This window comes from Triturus cristatus, chromosome 1_2 (assembly GCF_964204655.1).
Source record: "Triturus cristatus chromosome 1_2, aTriCri1.1, whole genome shotgun sequence".
In the NCBI taxonomy this organism is placed as follows: Eukaryota; Metazoa; Chordata; class Amphibia; order Caudata; family Salamandridae; genus Triturus; species Triturus cristatus.
Genome location: NC_140580.1, coordinates 288,800,181 through 288,819,195, shown reverse-complemented (window position 1 = coordinate 288,819,195; position 19,015 = coordinate 288,800,181). Strand labels below are relative to the sequence as shown.

The window sequence follows — 19,015 nt, the reverse complement described above, 5'->3', positions numbered from 1 at the left end:
TTGAGAGACAATGGCTGAACAGCAACCATCTTCAGACAGTGACCAGGACACTCTTGAGAGGCAGAGGATCAGGAAGCAGAAAGACAGCTTTATATGGCAGTTTTTCACTTTTCCAGAGGGACAAAAAAAGGAAAATGCACCTAAAGTTACTTGTGTACTTTGTCAAAAAGTCTTGTCACGTGGGAATCCTAACAAGAAGTATTCTTTTAGCATTCACACTATGTTGAGGCATGTTGACAAAATGCATCCAGTGACTTTTCGTCGAGCTTCTGGAGCAAACCCTCCACCTGCTCCACCGACGACATCTGCAGCAGCTCAGCCGAGCACATCTTCGGCAGCTCAGGCGAGCACTTCTTCTGCAGTGGTGCCTTTGCCTTCTTCCACACCTCTTTTTGGACCACCTTGTTTTGCGAGGTTGTCCACACGCTGCACTGATTGCGGTCCACTTATTTCTGTGTGTGAGACCAGTCTTGATCTCATTCAGAGAAAATTTGATGCGCATGAGTGCAGTAGGCCGTAGATGTTTTTTTTTTTTTTTCGTTTTTCTATTCCTGTTTCCCTCCATTAACTCAAGGGCTTAAAAACTAAACCCCCAAAATTTTTGGGGGGATTTTTTTTTTTTTTTTTTTTAGGGTGCGCGCACCCTGTGCGCAACCAAGGATGTTTTTTAAAAATTAAAAAAAAAAAAAAAAAATTATGTACAAAAAGAGGTGAAGAAATGGAAACATGAAAAGGGAGGATTGAGAAATACAAATATTTTTCACTTAATTTTTTAAAAATACATTATTTGGAAAAAAATTTTTTTTTAGTATTTTGCAAGGGAACAGAATTTCTTTTTTTATTTTTTCTTTCTAGTTCTGCAAAAAAAGTATTAATATTCAATCATACATTACAAAAAGCATGACATGTTTTTACATATTTTACAAAGCAATTTTTTGCCCTTTTTTTGCTGCTTTCAGAATTTTTTAATTTTCACTTAAAATAGTGAAAACAATTGTATTCATCATTTAACAGCGGGCAAAAAAAAACAATCTACAGAGGCAGAAAACAGCACATGTCCTAACAGCTCCTTGAGACCATGACCATGTGTTACAGGGTGAGCGATTAGACTAGATCAATAAAAATGAGGCCTTGGTAACGTTGAATGTGTTTGCATTACACAGTGCTATCTGAAACATCACACAGAGCTGAGTACTACGCATGAGAGTGTTGGAGAAGGTGCTGCGTGTGTGCCAAGAGTGTGTGTCTGGAGACTGTGTATTGTCTGGTGCAAGACAGATGAGCAAAGAGACTTCAAAACTGCATGAAGACTGCTGGGATGTATGTAACAGTGCATGTGTGCGAAAGGTTAGTTTCAGTTTTGAACATATGGCAACTACCTGTGCCTTTGCTATTTTGAAAGGGAAATCTACCCTGTTGGTTTCAAATGTTTTAGCTTTTGCCTCTCATTTGCGATTAAGTGATTTCTGCTGACTGCTAACCACCACATTTGAAGAAAACAAGCTGTCCCTTTCCTGCAACTGCATGTTTTACAAAACAACTGCAACACAAAATACATCTCTGGCCACAATTCCTATATTCACACAGACTCATGCTGTGTTGGTAGGCACAAAACACAGGCTGCCCCTTTCCTGGGTCTGCAATCCTTACAGAACAACAACTTCACAAATTAAATCTCAGACAACAATTCCTATATGCACACAGACTCATGCTGTGTTGGTAGGCACAAAACACAGGCTGCCCCTTTCCTGGGTCAGCAATTCTTACAGAACTAATGCTAATTTCAAATGTGCTGCCATTTTCCTCTCTTTTCTTTCAAAGTGATTTCTGCTAAATCCTAACCATCACAATTAAAAACAAGCTGTCCTTTCCTTTCAACTGCAAGTCTTACTTTTCAACAGCAACGCAAATTAAATCTCTGTCAACAATTCTTCTCTGCACACAGACTCATGGTTTGATGGTAGGCACAAAACAGTATTCCTCATTCTTACCAGTACACATAAACTTATTGTGAAAACATACTCCATAATATCTTACAAGTTCAAAACAGTTAAATATCTCGCAAACCTCAAAATGTAAAACATAACTTTTGAAGAAGATTCACAATTCTAATATTTATCTCAAAAATCACCACATACATCCCCTCTCAAACTCATAACTCACCTTTTAAAATAGTTAGTTGAGAAAGAAATGTGCCACTCAAACAGCAGACTATCAGAGTCAGAATATGAGAGCTCCATACCTCTCTCCTCTCTCCAGAACCAGTAAATGGCAATGTTTCCCTCTCTTTTTTCACACATATACATGTTAATTTCAAATCTCAGTGCTTCCCACTTTTTTTCAAATGAAATCACACATTTCTATTGGTTGAAAACTTCAACCCCTTTCCAAACGTACCCTTCCCCCAACTTGTCTCCTGCCTGCTACCATAGCAACAGGTCATGGAACACTGCTGTGAGGAGAGAGGTCAGAAGTTCAGCAGACAATGTTTCATATCCAAAGAGCAAGAGTGCTTGACTTTTCAAACCTAACAGCAAATCCATAGTAATGTTCTTTGGTAACACATTTTTCTGAACCAATACAAAACATGCTTTTTAAAATTTAAACATACAGCCTAGTTTTTAGTGTACAATGGTTTGAAACAGCCAATGAGTTATTTTTATAAAAAAAACTATGTGTGCCCCCATTTTTCAACTGTCTTTCATTTCATATTGCCTTTCTACTGAAAGACACCTCCTGAGTGCATCCAGATCTCCTTGGAAGATGTTCACAGTGTGGATTGTAGGTCACAGCTATGTCTTCTGGAGTGAAAAATTTTCAGAAAAAAGAGGTATGGTGAGAGACCTTGCTTTGCCAAATGTAGACATTAAATGGATTGGTCAGAGAGGGTTAAAGTGGCACCAATTAATGCCTTTGGTGAAAACCTTTCTACATCTCCCACAGCCTAACCTTATTATTGTGCACTGTGGTGGTAATGACCTAGGCACTTTAACTGGGGTAGGTCTGGAAATGCTTATTAAGGACACCTTTGTGCAATTGATGTCGCTTTTTCCACAAACTGCCCTTGTATATTCTAACATATGCCAAAGGCAAAAGTGGAACTGGTCCAACCAATTTTGTCCGCAGATTGACAAAGCAAGGAAGCACGTCAACAAATCTATTTCTGCTTTCCTCAGAGACTATGGTATGGGTTCTATATACCACAACAACTTGCGTTACAACATGCAAGACATTTATAGAGGAGATGGTGTACACTTCACTGATGAAGGCAACAGAGTCTTCCTCTTGAACTTTAGACTCTGCATCGGTACTTACTTGTAGGTACCAAAAAACACACAATAAACACAAGGGCTCTTTTTAGAGCCACCTTATATCTTTTCACTTAATTGCAAATTTTTATAATTTTTTTGTTTTTAAATTTTTTTTCGGGTGCGCGCTGGGTGCGCGCACTCGGCGATATTTTTTTTCAAAATATAAATCTTTTTTTTTGCCCTACAAGGTCCTACTGTGACCCCCTTACAATGCCTAGTGGGTCAATATCTCCCCACTCTGCCCCCTTTTCACGTTCTCCCCCTTTGTTTATCACCCCCTCTTTATGCGAGAGACAAAATGGCGGCCGCCGCTTCCTGATTTCCACCGATTCGAATGTTTACTGACATCTAACAACCAATCAGAAGTGCGCTCGTGCACGGCAGGGTGCGCGCACAGGTCTTGCTCAGTGCGCGCACGCTGCGCGCGTTCAGATATATATATTGATTTAAATGCTAATTTCTCAGGAAATACTGAACAGATTTACACCAAACCTGCACTTCATGGACCTTATGGCTACCTCTCTGCCAAATTTCACATAATTCTGTTCAGCCGTTCGGGCTGTAGCTGCGACTAAAGTCCCTATGGAAAAATGCATGGGGAAAACGCGTTTTGGGACCCCCCTTTTTTCTCGGCTCCCGCTTGACGAATCACCCCGAAACTTTCAGGGTAGGAGCTGAGCGGAGCGCCCCATTAGTTTTGAAAATTTCACGTGGATTTGTCTACCGGCGCCAAAGTTATTCAAAATAGAATTTTGAGATTTCCTATGGAAACACGGTCCTAACTATAACTACCTACTGGCGACTGCCAGTAGGTAATATATATATATATATATATATATATATATATATATATATATATATATATATATTTTGCGGCCATCAAACACAGTAACACAGTCCCCAGGGAAACCCTCCTCAAGAAAAACACAGAGAGAAAATGAAAAGAAACAAGATGCAGACACTTTCAGGTTTATTTTAGGGTACTGCAAACAAGAAAAACAGATCAGAAACATCATCGAAAGAAATTGGCCCCTAGTATTAGGAGATCCCACAATAGGTCACCTACTTCCGAAGAGCTATTCTGTTGTTGAGAGACAATGGCTGAACAGCAACCATCTTCAGACAGTGACCAGGACACTCTTGAGAGGCAGAGGATCAGGAAGCAGAAAGACAGCTTTATATTGCAGTTTTTCACTTTTCCAGAGGGACAAAAAAAAAGGTAAATGCACCTAAAGTTACTTGTGTACTTTGTCAAAAAGTCTTGTCACGTGGGAATCCTAACAAGAAGTATTCTTTTAGCATTCACACTATGTTGAGGCATGTTGACAAAATGCATCCAGTGACTTTTCGTCGAGCTTCTGGAGCAAACCCTCCACCTGCTCCACCGACGACATCTGCAGCAGCTCAGCCGAGCACATCTTCGGCAGCTCAGGCGAGCACTTCTTCTGCAGTGGTGCCTTTGCCTTCTTCCACACCTCTTTTTGGACCACCTTGTTTTGCGAGGTTGTCCACACGCTGCACTGATTGCGGTCCACTTATTTCTGTGTGTGAGACCAGTCTTGATCTCATTCAGAGAAAATTTGATGCGCATGAGTGCAGTAGGCCGTAGATGTTTTTTTTTTTTTCGTTTTTCTATTCCTGTTTCCCTCCATTAACTCAAGGGCTTAAAAACTAAACCCCCAAAATTTTTGGGGGGATTTATTATTTTTTTTTTTTAGGGTGCGCGCACCCTGTGCGCAACCAAGGATGTTTTTTAAAAATTAAAAAAAAAAAAAAATTTAATGTACAAAAAGAGGTGAAGAAATGGAAGCATGAAAAGGGAGGCTTGAGAAATACAAATATTTTTCACTTATTTTTAAAAAAAAAAACATTATTTGGAAAAAAATTTTTTTTAGTATTTTGCAAGGGAACAGAATTTCTTTTTTTATTTTTTCTTTCTAGTTCTGCAAAAAAAGTATTAATATTCAATCATACATTACAAAAAGCATGACATGTTTTTACATATTTTACAAAGCAATTTTTTGCCCTTTTTTTGCTGCTTTCAGAATTTTTTAATTTTCACTTAAAATAGTGAAAACAATTGTATTCATCATTTAACAGCGGGCAAAAAAAAACAATCTACAGAGGCAGAAAACAGCACATGTCCTAACAGCTCCTTGAGACCATGACCATGTGTTACAGGGTGAGTGATTAGACTAGATCAATAAAAATGAGGCCTTGGTAACGTTGAATGTGTTTGCATTACACAGTGCTATCTGAAACATCACACAGAGCTGAGTACTACGCATGAGAGTGTTGGAGAAGGTGCTGCGTGTGTGCCAAGAGTGTGTGTCTGGAGACTGTGTATTGTCTGGTGCAAGACAGATGAGCAAAGAGACTTCAAAACTGCATGAAGACTGCTGGGATGTATGTAACAGTGCATGTGTGCGAAAGGTTAGTTTCAGTTTTGAACATATGGCAACTACCTGTGCCTTTGCTATTTTGAAAGGGAAATCTACCCTGTTGGTTTCAAATGTTTTAGCTTTTGCCTCTCATTTGCGATTAAGTGATTTCTGCTGACTGCTAACCACCACATTTGAAGAAAACAAGCTGTCCCTTTCCTGCAACTGCATGTTTTACAAAACAACTGCAACACAAAATACATCTCTGGCCACAATTCCTATATTCACACAGACTCATGCTGTGTTGGTAGGCACAAAACACAGGCTGCCCCTTTCCTGGGTCTGCAATCCTTACAGAACAACAACTTCACAAATTAAATCTCAGACAACAATTCCTATATGCACACAGACTCATGCTGTGTTGGTAGGCAAAAAACACAGGCTGCCCCTTTCCTGGGTCAGCAATTCTTACAGAACTAATGCTAATTTCAAATGTGCTGCCATTTTCCTCTCTTTTCTTTCAAAGTGATTTCTGCTAAATCCTAACCATCACAATTAAAAACAAGCTGTCCTTTCCTTTCAACTGCAAGTCTTACTTTTCAACAGCAACGCAAATTCTATCTCTGTCAACAATTCTTCTCTGCACACAGACTCATGGTTTGATGGTAGGCACAAAACAGTATTCCTCATTCTTACCAGTACACATAAACTTATTGTGAAAACATACTCCATAATATCTTACAAGTTCAAAACAGTTAAATATCTCGCAAACCTCAAAATGTAAAACATAACTTTTGAAGAAGATTCACAATTCTAATATTTATCTCAAAAATCACCACATACATCCCCTCTCAAACTCATAACTCACCTTTTAAAATAGTTAGTTGAGAAAGAAATGTGCCACTCAAACAGCAGACTATCAGAGTCAGAATATCAGAGCTCCATACCTCTCTCCTCTCTCCAGAACCAGTAAATGGCAATGTTTCCCTCTCTTTTTTCACACATATACATGTTAATTTCAAATCTCAGTGCTTCCCACTTATTTTCAAATGAAATCACACATTTCTATTGGTTGAAAACTTCAACCCCTTTCCAAATGTACCCTTCCCCCAACTTGTCTCCTGCCTGCTACCATAGCAACAGGTCATGGAACACTGCTGTGAGGAGAGAGGTCAGAAGTTCAGCAGACAATGTTTCATATCCAAAGAGCAAGAGTGCTTGACTTTTCAAACCTAACAGCAAATCCATAGTAATGTTCTTTGGTAACACATTTTTCTGAACCAATACAAAACATGCTTTTTAAAATTTAAACATACAGCCTAGTTTTTAGTGTAGAATGGTTTGAAACAGCCAATGAGTTATTTTTATAAAAAAAACTATGTATGCCCCCATTTTTCAACTGTCTTTCATTTCATATTGCCTTTCTACTGAAAGACACCTCCTGAGTGCATCCAGATCTCCTTGGAAGATGTTCACAGTGTGGATTGTAGGTCACAGCTATGTCTTCTGGAGTGAAAATTTTTCAGAAAAAAGAGGTATGGTGAGAGACCTTGCTTTGCCAAATGTAGACATTAAATGGATTGGTCAGAGAGGGTTAAAGTGGCACCAATTAATGCCTTTGGTGAAAACCTTTCTACATCTCCCACAGCCTAACCTTATTATTGTGCACTGTGGTGGTAATGACCTAGGCACTTTAACTGGGGTAGGTCTGGAAATGCTTATTAAGGACACCTTTGTGCAATTGATGTCGCTTTTTCCACAAACTGCCCTTGTATATTCTAACATATGCCAAAGGCAAAAGTGGAACTGGTCCAACCAATTTTGTCCGCAGATTGACAAAGCAAGGAAGCACGTCAACAAATCTATTTCTGCTTTCCTCAGAGACTATGGTATGGGTTCTATATACCACAACAACTTGCGTTACAACATGCAAGACATTTATAGAGGAGATGGTGTACACTTCACTGATGAAGGCAACAGAGTCTTCCTCTTGAACTTTAGACTCTGCATCGGTACTTACTTGTAGGTACCAAAAAACACACAATAAACACAAGGGCTCTTTTAGAGCCACCTTATATCTTTTCACTTAATTGCAAATTTTTATAATTTTTTTGTTTTTAAAAAAAATTTCGGGTGCGCGCTGGGTGCGCGCACTCGGCGATATTTTTTTTCAAAATATAAATCTTTTTTTTTGCCCTACAAGGTCCTACTGTGACCCCCTTACAATGCCTAGTGGGTCAATATCTCCCCACTCTGCCCCCTTTTCACGTTCTCCCCCTTTGTTTATCACCCCCTCTTTATGCGAGAGACAAAATGGCGGCCGCCGCTTCCTGATTTCCACCGATTCGAATGTTTACTGACATCTAACAACCAATCAGAAGTGCGCTCGCGCACGGCAGGGTGCGCGCACAGGTCTTGCTCAGTGCGCGCACGCTGCGCGCGTACAGATATATATATTGATTTAAATGCTAATTCCTCAGGAAATACTGAATAGATTTACACCAAACCTGCACTTCATGGACCTTATGGCTACCTCTCTGCCAAATTTCACATAATTCTGTTCAGCCGTTCGGGCTGTAGCTGCGACTAAAGTCCCTATGGAAAAATGCATGGGGAAAACGCGTTTTGGGACCCCCCTTTTTTCTCGGCCCCCGCTTGACGAATCACCCCGAAACTTTCAGAGTAGGAGCTGAGCGGAGCGCCCCATTAGTTTTGAAAATTTCACGTGGATTTGTCTACCGGCGCCAAAGTTATTCAAAATAGAATTTTGAGATTTCCTATGGAAACACGGTCCTAACTATAACTACCTACTGGCGACTGCCAGTAGGTAATATATATATATATATATATATATATATATATATATATATATATATATATATATATATATTTTGCGGCCATCAAACACAGTAACACAGTCCCCAGGGAAACCCTCCTCAAGAAAAACACAGAGAGAAAATGAAAAGAAACAAGATGCAGACACTTTCAGGTTTATTTTAGGGTACTGCAAACAAGAAAAACAGATCAGAAACATCATCGAAAGAAATTGGCCCCTAGTATTAGGAGATCCCACAATAGGTCACCTACTTCCGAAGAGGCCAGCCATCACCTACAGTAGGGCACCCTCTATGAGGGATGTCCTAGTCCAAAATGACCCTGATGGCCAAACCAGTGGGACTTGGCTTTCCCAAAGAAAAGGGTTCTTCAAATGGAAGACGTGCAAGGCATATCTGTTTGGAACCAGCCGAACTACTTATGAAACACCCTTTGGGGAACAAGAAAAACCTGTCAACAAGGCCCTTACCTGCAAATCTGATTTTGTGGTTTATGTGCTGGTGCCCATGTGGCCTACGATATATAGGCAGTACTATACTGCAAGGACACAAGAGGTTACTCCAGCACATAAAGGCAATAAAAAACAGGGATCCAGCCTACCCGGTGGCCAGACATTTCAGTGAATTCCATAATGCAGACCCTAAAGACCTGAAATACTTTTTTATTGACTCCATCCTCCCCAATAGAAGAGGATGAGCATGATTTGTGGATTAAGCGGAATCTATGTTAAAAAACGCTCACAGAAACTGCTCTTGATGCTCATGTTAAAATACAAAAACAATGCAAAGTATTTTTTGAATGTTGTTTGCAGAAACACCCAACTTGTCTCTTTAAATAAGGAAGATAGTATGCATATGCCTAACCCGTCACCAAGGAGTGCGTGAGCTCCAAAACGCGTTGGGTTGTCGAATGTTGCCGTGTGTGAAGTAAACTTACACTGATATTAAACTGAGTGATGGCTCCGTGATTTTTGACCTGGGATATTGGTTCCGGTGGCTTGTTCTAGTTGTGCGTTGGATATATGAGGCTCGCTACCTCTCTGAACACTCCTCAAACCAAAGAGGCTGGAGCAGACGCGATCGTGTTTGTTGGATATATATATATATATAGATATATACCATAAAAACTCTTCTTTAATCTCACACAAGTCCAAGACAAATGTAAGGTGAGCACCGATTTCTCTGGGTGCTATTACTTACCGGTCTCAGATAGACCATATACATGCACTTTATGATATTCAAGATATTTCCTCCTTTTGTTTGTTGTAGTATAAATGTAGAGCATGTGACTTGAGAAAAGATCTTATCTGCAAAACAATTATTACAGGCAAGTAACTACTTTATTTTCACTGCATCATCACACCACAGCAATAACACTCTGTCCACTAGATAGTGGCATGCTTCAACATAGGGCTGCTACAACATCCCTGAACAGACCAACGCCTGGGATGGAGCAAAGGGAGGGGAGGACATTACAAACATAAATGTGCTGGGATCCATGCAGTTAACAAAAAGAAGATAAAAGCTGTTAAAAACTAACTCAGAGATGCCCTTTCTCAATTCTTTATTCCTGGGTTCGCCTTGATAGGGTTAAAAGATTAAATTTGGAGAGGGAATTCACCTTCTGTTTGTCAACTGCATGGATCCCAACACATTTATATTTGTAATGTCCTCCCCTTCCTATGCTCCATCCCAGGCGTTGGTCTGCGCAGGGATGTAGTAGCAGCCCTATGATGAGGCATGCCACTATCTAGTGGGTGAGGACATACTTTTAAAACCTCATGTTTTCCCAAGATCACAAAAGAGACAGGTGATATCTCTTGCCAACCTATCTCTTCCTACTTTTTCTAGTTTTGGGGTTACAGTATAAAGATTATAGGAAGGATGGAAAAGGAGTATGTCACACACCAGAAAGGACGCAAGGCCAGGGATTCGGTATAACATCGTGTTTATTAAGTAAAGCTCAGTGACTTTGGGTTTTTATTTGTGTCCTGTGTCTTTTGGGGTCTCAGGTCTGGATTCTTGTCGTCCCTCCAAGGGGTCTTCTGGTCTTTCTTGGGAGGGCTCTTCCTCCTGGGGTCTCCGCCTCGGGGAAATGGAGAGTGGAACAGGCAGTTAGAGACCCTGTATTTTCTATTTTTGCTCCCACCCGTTTGATGACAACAGAAAAGGGGCCTCTAGCCCGTAGCACCGTGTTACCTCACCCGGTTGCTCTAAGGGACACAAACAAACAAGAGGCTATGCACCAAAGAATACCTACAGAAATAAAGGGAACCCGCCCGTGCACGAAGGGAGGAAAGGCCAGGAGTTCTAGTTCCACAGGAGGCCTATCTGTGCCCCAGTTGCGCAAACGCCGCTTAGCTGGACTTCTTTATTCCGCACCTCAGTATCCCAGAAATGCCACCCGGTACATCGCCCAGCTCTGCCAGACCCTCCTTGCCCCACTCGCCACTTGCCTTATACCGCTGCCTCGTCCTCCACGCCTTCCCGAGGGATGTTGCCCTGGAGTTCCCCACTCTCGCTGGCCGTTGCCTCTGGACTCCGACGCTGTCTCCTCCGCTCCTCTTGCCCGGTCCTTGGTTCTTCACTCCTCCGCTTTCCGCTCCTCTGTTCTTGCCCGGTCCGGATCCTCCTTCCGTTACAGTGCTCCCTTCTTCCTCGTCGCTGTACTCGTCCCCAGGGTCCGTTCTCCGGCCTCCTTCCGCCTCGTCGAAACCCAACGCTTGTTCTGCCTCTTCCGCTTTTCTTCTTCCGTCCGGGTCGGGGGCTGGCCTTCCGGTCAGTGGAAGTTTGTCCTCGGATGTGCCCCCGGGGTGCCTTGGGTCCGCCCCCGCTGCTGCTCTGTCACAGAGTAGTACCTCTTTGCCCTTCTTTTTGTGTGTGAATTGAAGCAGCTTGGTAAAAGCCATATCACTATACAATAGGAAAACGACTCATCCTCGACATCCCACGTAACAGCCACATCTCCGGACACCTGAGAGACCTGCACTGGCTCCCCGTCAACAAAAGAATCACCTTCCGTCTCCTCACCCACGCACACAAAGCCCTACACGATCAAGGCCCGAGCTACCTCAACAACCGAATCAACTTCTACGCTCCCAAACGCCACCTCCATTCAGCCAGTCACGCCCTCGCCGCCGTCCCACGCATCCGTAGAGCGACAACAGGAGGAAGGTCCTTCTCCTACCTGGCCGCCAAGACCTGGAACTCCCTCCCGACCGACCTGCGCCTGACCCAAGACCACCTCTCCTTCAGGAAGAAGCTCAAGACCTGGCTGTTCGAGCAGTAACGGCACCCCCCCCCCCCCTTAGCGCCTTGAGACCCTACGGGTAAGTAGTGCGCTCTATAAATGTCTTTGATTGATTGATTGATTGAGATTACGGATGCTTATTTTTTTGTTTTGCTTGCCAGAAGATATGAGAATGAATGGAGGGTATTATGACTTGGTTATTTCCACTAGAATGGATAAAGTACAAGATAAACATATTACAAAATTACCAACAATAGCAAAAAAGTGATGGAGAAGTGCCTAAATCAATTGCACTAGAGAATCTGGCTAATTTTGAAAGAGTGCCTGGTCTTGCTTCTAATCATTAGCCTGACACTGTACTCAGGATACTAAGTTTTTCACTAACACTTCAGGTGTGGTGGCAAACATAGGCCAATAGGCAAGTACCATATAAGTATCCTGGCGTCGCTAATCAACTGTTGTCTTTTGCAGTAGCAACCAAAAATTGTAGGATATTTTGAGGGCACTCAAGTCAGCATATGACCATGCCTAGCACTCGCCCCACTCAAGCCTAAGTCTCAATGCAAAACCAGCTATACAAACCACCTATGGGTGTGCCTTATGCCCTGAAAATTATTTGAGGTCCATTCCGACCTATTCTAGTTTAGCTTTCTGTTCCATTGACTAAACATAAGCTAATCATGCCTAGTCCTGCCCAGGGGCGGTATGTCTATATGGAAGTGGGGGCTTTTTTCCCCTTGTTTCTTTGCCATATTAAAAATGTTTATGTTTAATCAATAAAGATTTTTTTTACCGCAGTGCCCAACATGACCATCACCCGAGCAAAGACGTTACATGGAGGGGGAGACGAGGGTGAAGCCTCCCTTCCGAGCCTTCACGATGATTGCCAGGAGTCTGGCCTACTTTGGGTGAAGTGTGTATGTCGGGTTGGAAAGGAGCCTTGCTCCGACCAGCCCGACATGCACACATGAGCCCTCGACAGACTCTGCAATGTAGGAGCCCAGGGGATTGCTGCAGCAGCCACCAAGGCTCCAAATGAACGTTGGCAGCCCCTGATCAAGCCAATGGCTGTGTAAGGGGCTGCCAAAGATTAGCAAATTCCTCCGCTGCTGGAGTTGCGGGGTTGGTACCGGACCTCAGGGTGATGAGCTGCACACCCAGAGGCAGCAAGTCATGAGTGTTCATCGCTGTGATCCTGGGCTAATGGGAAGTGTATCATAAAATACAGCCTGCCCCCCTCCCCAGCACAAGAGGAGCAAGGACCCCCATACCTTAGGACAGCAGGCTGAGCAGAGCCTGGAGAGCAGAGCATAGAGCGAGGGGTTGTTCTGCTCTTATGCTGCTGTGCGATGAGTACGGCTGGGGATACCAAGGGTTAAGAAGTGAGCTCTGTGAGAACGTACGAGCAATCACAACCCCACTGGTGTCCAAGATTGCTCATTAAATGTGGCATATTTTAAAAAGTGGTGTTCTCATAGAGTTTATTTGCATAGGGGTATTTGCTACTTCTGCAAGAAGCACCTGGAAACATTTCAGGTTACACAATGTGCACTACACATGGCTACTGACATGCAGTTGGTCACTTGTTTAGCACTTTCTTGGTGACAAGGTTTTATTAAATAAGTGAGCCCTTCGGATTCTCCTCCATCTCTGTCACACTGGCTGGAGGAAGGTCTACGTGTGTGTGTGTGTGCACGCACACACTGTAGTGCCCTTTGCTCTAGATGTGAGGCTATGCAGAGTGTCTAGGTGTGTCTGTATTTGTGTGTGTTTATGTGCACACGCTGCAGTGCTCTTGTGCTCTAGATATTAGGCAATGCAGAGTGTCTAGGTGTGTGCACACGCCGCATTCAGTGGTGGCTCCTCCGCTAAGGTGGAGGAGCTTCGCCTCACTGCCTACAAGCAGGAAAAGAAAGGAAAAAATTAAATGATAATAACTTAATGTTATTATCATTTTAAATTTTTTCCTTCTGTGCCAGTTTGAATGAGGGGGCGGGGCTGAAGAGCAGGGGGAGTGTACAACCCTTGTAAGTGCACAATGAATGTTTGGGCGGCCCTCTCGGGCCGCCCAAAACACTCATGCACACTTCCTTGCTCTCCATGCTGGCTGCATTACAGGCTGCATGGAGAACATTCCTACCCCTACAGCCCTGGCTGAGCGCTGTGTCACGGCGCTCAGACCCATCACAGCGCTACATTGTAGCATTGTGATTGGCTTAGGGGTAGGAGCTTGGCTACCTGCTTCCTGTTCTGACCTAAAATCGGACACAGGAGAGCAGGACCTGAGACGCGGGACCCGGCGGCGGCAATGTCAGTGTTATTATTATTTTTTTTATTGCAGCCCGCTGCCCCCATCTCCCTCCCTCCTAAGCCCCAACCCCGCGTGCCCGCCCCGCCACCCGCAAGCCATACCGGTCGCCCCTGGCCGCAGTGCTCTCGTTCTCTAAATATGAGGCAGTGCAGATTGTCTGTCTGTATGTGTGGGTATGTGCTCCGAGCATGAAGCAGAGCTGAGTGTCTATGCGTGTGTGTGCCCGAATGTCTGCTTTTAGTTTTTCCCCTCTTTTGTATCTGCAATGTACTCTTTTGTTGGCTGTTGATAACTGAACTCTTGTTAGGTGCTGACATGCCTCTTGGCCATGTCTGTGCCACATAAAATCACAATACAGTAATCATTGTTTAGGTATCAAGGGGTTGATTTAGAGGGAGGGATAATGAATTATCCACGGTAAACTGATCTTCTGCAGTGCTTTTCGCTTTATCACAATAAATGAATACAATGTAAAATAAAGCAAACCAGCCAACGTTTCAGGAGAAAACATGGGGTAAATTGATAGTGTAGCATAGAGAGAAATAGTGCTCCTACATGAACAGTTGGGTTGCTGAGTACACCAGTCTTCCACTAGGAAAACAAAGTTTACTTTTCGTTCACTCTCTCTTCAACTCTCTCCCTTTCTCACACTCTCTTCTACTCTCCCTCCCTCGCTCAGACGTTCTCTTTCTCTGTGTCACTCTCTACTTCTGATTCCAGACCCTCTCTCTCTCCCACCAATTCTCCCCCTCCTCTGCTCTCCCTCTGCTCTCTCATGTCTCTCACCTCTTATCATTATCTCGCTTTTTTCTTTTCTCTCCCTCTCATACACATACACTGCTCTTACTTTCTATATGCCTACCACCCTCTCAGACTCCCTCCCTCCCTCTCTTTCTCTCTCATGCTTCATCCCCTTACCCCCACTCCTTCAAGTTAGAATATACATGGTACCTTTGTTGCACCCCTGCTTGAACAGAAGTATTTTCTTATTTCAATATTTTTTGTATTGTTTTTATACAACATATAACATATAACATGTAATCGTCAACCCTTTGTCGTTACAGGGTGGCAGCCTGAACTGGCTGTGTTAGTTGTAGTACAGTTACAGGTAATATATGCTTGACTGCCCCCTATCCACTGTCACAGTCAGGGAAAGGGGAAAGGATGGGAATGAAGGTAGAGAGAAAAAGAGATAGTATACCAGAAGTTTACTATTTTCCTTGCCACTGTCTTGACATGGAGACAACCCTGCAGGGGAATGTGGGCGTCCTTGGACAAGTTCCTAGACCCATACGATCCGCCTTGAGTAGTACTAACAGAACGAAACATTCGGCTCGAAAAGCACACCCCCACTGGGTGAAGAGAAGTATTTTCAACTCTTTTCTGAGGGAAACAGTGTGAGCAGGCCATTTTCGTTCGCTCACAGTGCAGCCTTGTAAGTATTTTCTCCCCATGGTCCCACCGGCCCACGCCGGCTGCCATTGGTCCCTCTGTTACATGGCTTTTGTATTCTGTTTTATGATAGGACTGTGGCAACTCTCGAAACATAAAAATATTAAATACAACCAGAGGTTTTATAATATGCAAAGTAGTATCAGCCTGTGTCACGTGTTACAGGCTTAAATTCCTTTGCATCCTTATGATGACCTAACAACAATTGCTTTATTAGCCTTCTTGATTTCTCAAATTTTCTTGAAAATGCACCATTTGCCCACTCTTTTCCCAAACGTTTCCCCCCAAACCCTCCTTATGATAATCAGATCGCTCTGCTCTCCACATGACACTCATCCTGAGCTTTTACTCCTCACCACTTTCAAATGTCACCAGTCGCCACTGGCCCTGCCCCTGACTGAAAAGGGATCCATCAACCAATCTGACAGGTAGAATTTTGCCCCACCCCTCTTTACATGGCACCGACTATGAAGGGCTAAAAGCATATCCAACCTAACCAAGAGCTAAGGTCTAACAAGCATTGGCAAAGCCAGAAGGTCACGCTTATTTGAGAGCTATTGGCCTTACCAATTTCGTTTAGCCATGTTGTAGAGCAGCATGGCTACTGCACAGCATGGTTAAAAGTAAAAAAAATATATAGCTCAATAAGCATTTTTCTTTTTACCTCCCGGTATCATAGTGCTTTTTCTTATACAATTTTTTATAGCACTTTCTTTATAACTTTTAGCGATATGCCAGGATTGTACATGCAAACCAGAATGACGAGGTAACCTGCCGTACTTAAGACATGTGATGAAGATGTTTTTTTCCCACTATCTGATGGTACCCTCATATTTCTTCTTTTATTGTAGATATATCACACCTGTGGAATACGATAAGAAGAACTGTAAGGTTTTCTTGGACTCCAAGGCATGTGTAACCAGAGTTGTCAGAAAAAATAACGCTACTGTTGAGTGCCCAGTCTTTGCTGCAGTCGGCAGATAAAATATATACATTTCAAAAATAATAAAAAATAATAATGTTGACAGATTAAAATGAATAATTGTTAAATCTGTCTTTTTGCAATAATATCTACACGTTTGTGAAATAAAATATAGCTGCACCTCTTTGTAGTTCTCTTACTATTAGTACCATCTCCAACAAGTTCTTTTTGCAGGAACTGATTATGGTGTCTTGGTACCATACTACTGAGGGGCCAGATGACAAAGATAGCCATGGGTGAGAGATCAAGAGTTATTTTCTCTCAAATTGATATAGTTTAATTTGGGTACTGGATAGGGATCTCACAGGTATCATATAATACCTTAGGTTTACACATATCTGAGAAATAAACAATATGCAAGGAAAGTCGAATCGACAATACAGTTAAGGTAATATATGCAATATTTAAATGTCTGACTTGTTCACAAAGATCTGTAATCACATTATGCTGCATGTTTACAGTGTGTGTTTTTATAAATTACGACACATATTGTGTTGCACAAGTACAGTACATTTATTTATTTGGGGCGTTTGTGTTTGCACTATGGAGAAGTGTGGCTCAATCATTAGAGCGGCAGACCCTGATGCAGAGGTCTAGTCCGGGACCAGGGTTCAATTCCCCGTCTCGGCGAATAAACTCTTGAGAAGAATTTAACTTTACGAAGAAAAGAAGGGTCTGGTCGAAGCACTCCTGAGTCATCCAGAAAAGTGATAAAAGGAGGATGAAACAGGAGAGCATAATCTTCCCACAACCAATGTGCAGAAGTGATAGCCACGAAGAAAAAACCCCTAAAGGAAATACATTTGAGATCCACCGTGGTCAAAGGCTCAAAGGGGGCATTCTGCAATGCCTATAACATCAAGGGAAGATCCGAAGAGGGGAGCATAGACTTAACCAAAGGTTTAGTAACAACAAAGCTTTTAAACAATGTAGACTTCCAGAAAATTTCATAATGGACTACGCCACCTCTCACATAGAATGCGTTAATTGCATACCATTGTGACCTCAAAGTAGAAAGAAAAATATTTTTGTGAAAACCATCTACGAGAAATTGCAGAATAGAAAATACAGAACATTCCACTGAAGCAAATCCCCATTCAGAACACTAAAAATCAAAGACTTTCCAGTGCTTGGAATAGGCAGCAAGAGTAGATGATCTCCTAGATTTTTGTACTACATCTATAATATGTGGAGGTACACCTTGTTCCTCAAACTAATCATTTCAACCTTCAGACTGAGAAGGAAAGACTAAGAAGTTGCTGCTGAGTGCAAAAACTCAATGGTGCAAGAGAACGAGGGAGTTTCACAGGGGACAAAATGCCATGTGCTTCAGGGGAGGAAACCAACTCTGTCTGGGCCAGTAAGGGACCACCACCATTACTTGGGCATTACCCTGCTGAATCTTACACAGGAGTCTCTGAATCATATGGATTGGAGGAAAGGCAAAAAAGGAGTCTCTGAGGTAATTTCGCAGTCAAAGCATCCACATCCCAACCTCCCTGTTCTGGAAACCTGGATCAAAGCCTTGAAAGAAGAACACTGTTCCTGCAGGCAAAGAAATCCAGAAAGGGGAAGCCGAACCTCCTGCAAATGGTCTTGAATATTGACTTTGTCAGTCTCAAGTCCTGAAATGTGGGAAACTTATGACTCAAGCTGTCTGCTACCACATTGTCCAGATCTTTGATGTGCACTGCTGAAAAATATAGGATATACGTTTCTGCCCTCCGACCCAAACTGCAAGCCAATCATTCAAGTTTTGTCACCGGGTACTTCCCTGATGATTTATGTATACCCCTGTCATTGTGTTGACTGATCTTATCAACACATTGTGGTGGGACAAATGTTTGCTGAAGTGCTGTAGGACATGGAAGACTGCCATCAATTTTCTCCAATGTGTTGACCTCCATCCCTCTGTTCCAGACTACATTTGCTTGGGCTGTCAAGGTCCCTGGTGAAGCTCCCCAGCCCAATGCACTTGTATCTGTTGTCAATGTTATTGGAGGGTCTAGAGGCATCACTATTCCCTTGCAGAGGTTGTCCATGTTCATCCACCACAGCAGAGTGTGCTTCATGTCTAGGGAGACAAGAGCCACAGAGTTCATGTACCTGACTGATAAAACACCATGTTATTGCAGATGATACAGCAGTGGTCTCATATGTAATCCCACCCATGGAACTGTGAAAACTGCTCCCACCATATGGCCCTGCTCCTCCATCCATTTGAACAAGAAGGCTTCTTTGCTCATAAGAATATCCTTCAGCAGACTCTGGAAATGGACAATCCTCTCCATGGGGAGAAACACCTTACCCAGCTGAGTTTTTAATCGTGCTCCAATGAACTACATATTCCTGGAAGGAAGAAGATGACACTCTGGCAGAAAACCGAGATAATAGAGTTCGGCGGGGGACACGTGTGGAATAACTCTTGGTGGCCGGCAGAAGCTGGTGAATGTCCCTGCCCTGCACCTAAGGTCAAGAACTTGGGAGTGGTGTT

The 19,015-nt window shown here is 42.8% G+C and overlaps 1 protein-coding gene across 1 annotated transcript in view; it reads left to right on the top strand.

Moving 5' to 3' along the window:
• The window catches only part of LOC146867187 (beta-microseminoprotein-like), a 174,652-nt gene extending 158,129 nt beyond the window's left edge, over positions 1 to 16,523 (top strand). Inside the window, exon 4 of the mRNA XM_085620392.1 lies at positions 16,391 to 16,523. Within this exon, the coding sequence (XP_085476518.1) occupies positions 16,391 to 16,523 (133 nt within the window). The remainder of the gene's footprint in view (positions 1 to 16,390) is intronic.
• The last annotated feature ends 2,492 nt before the right edge of the window (positions 16,524 to 19,015 follow it).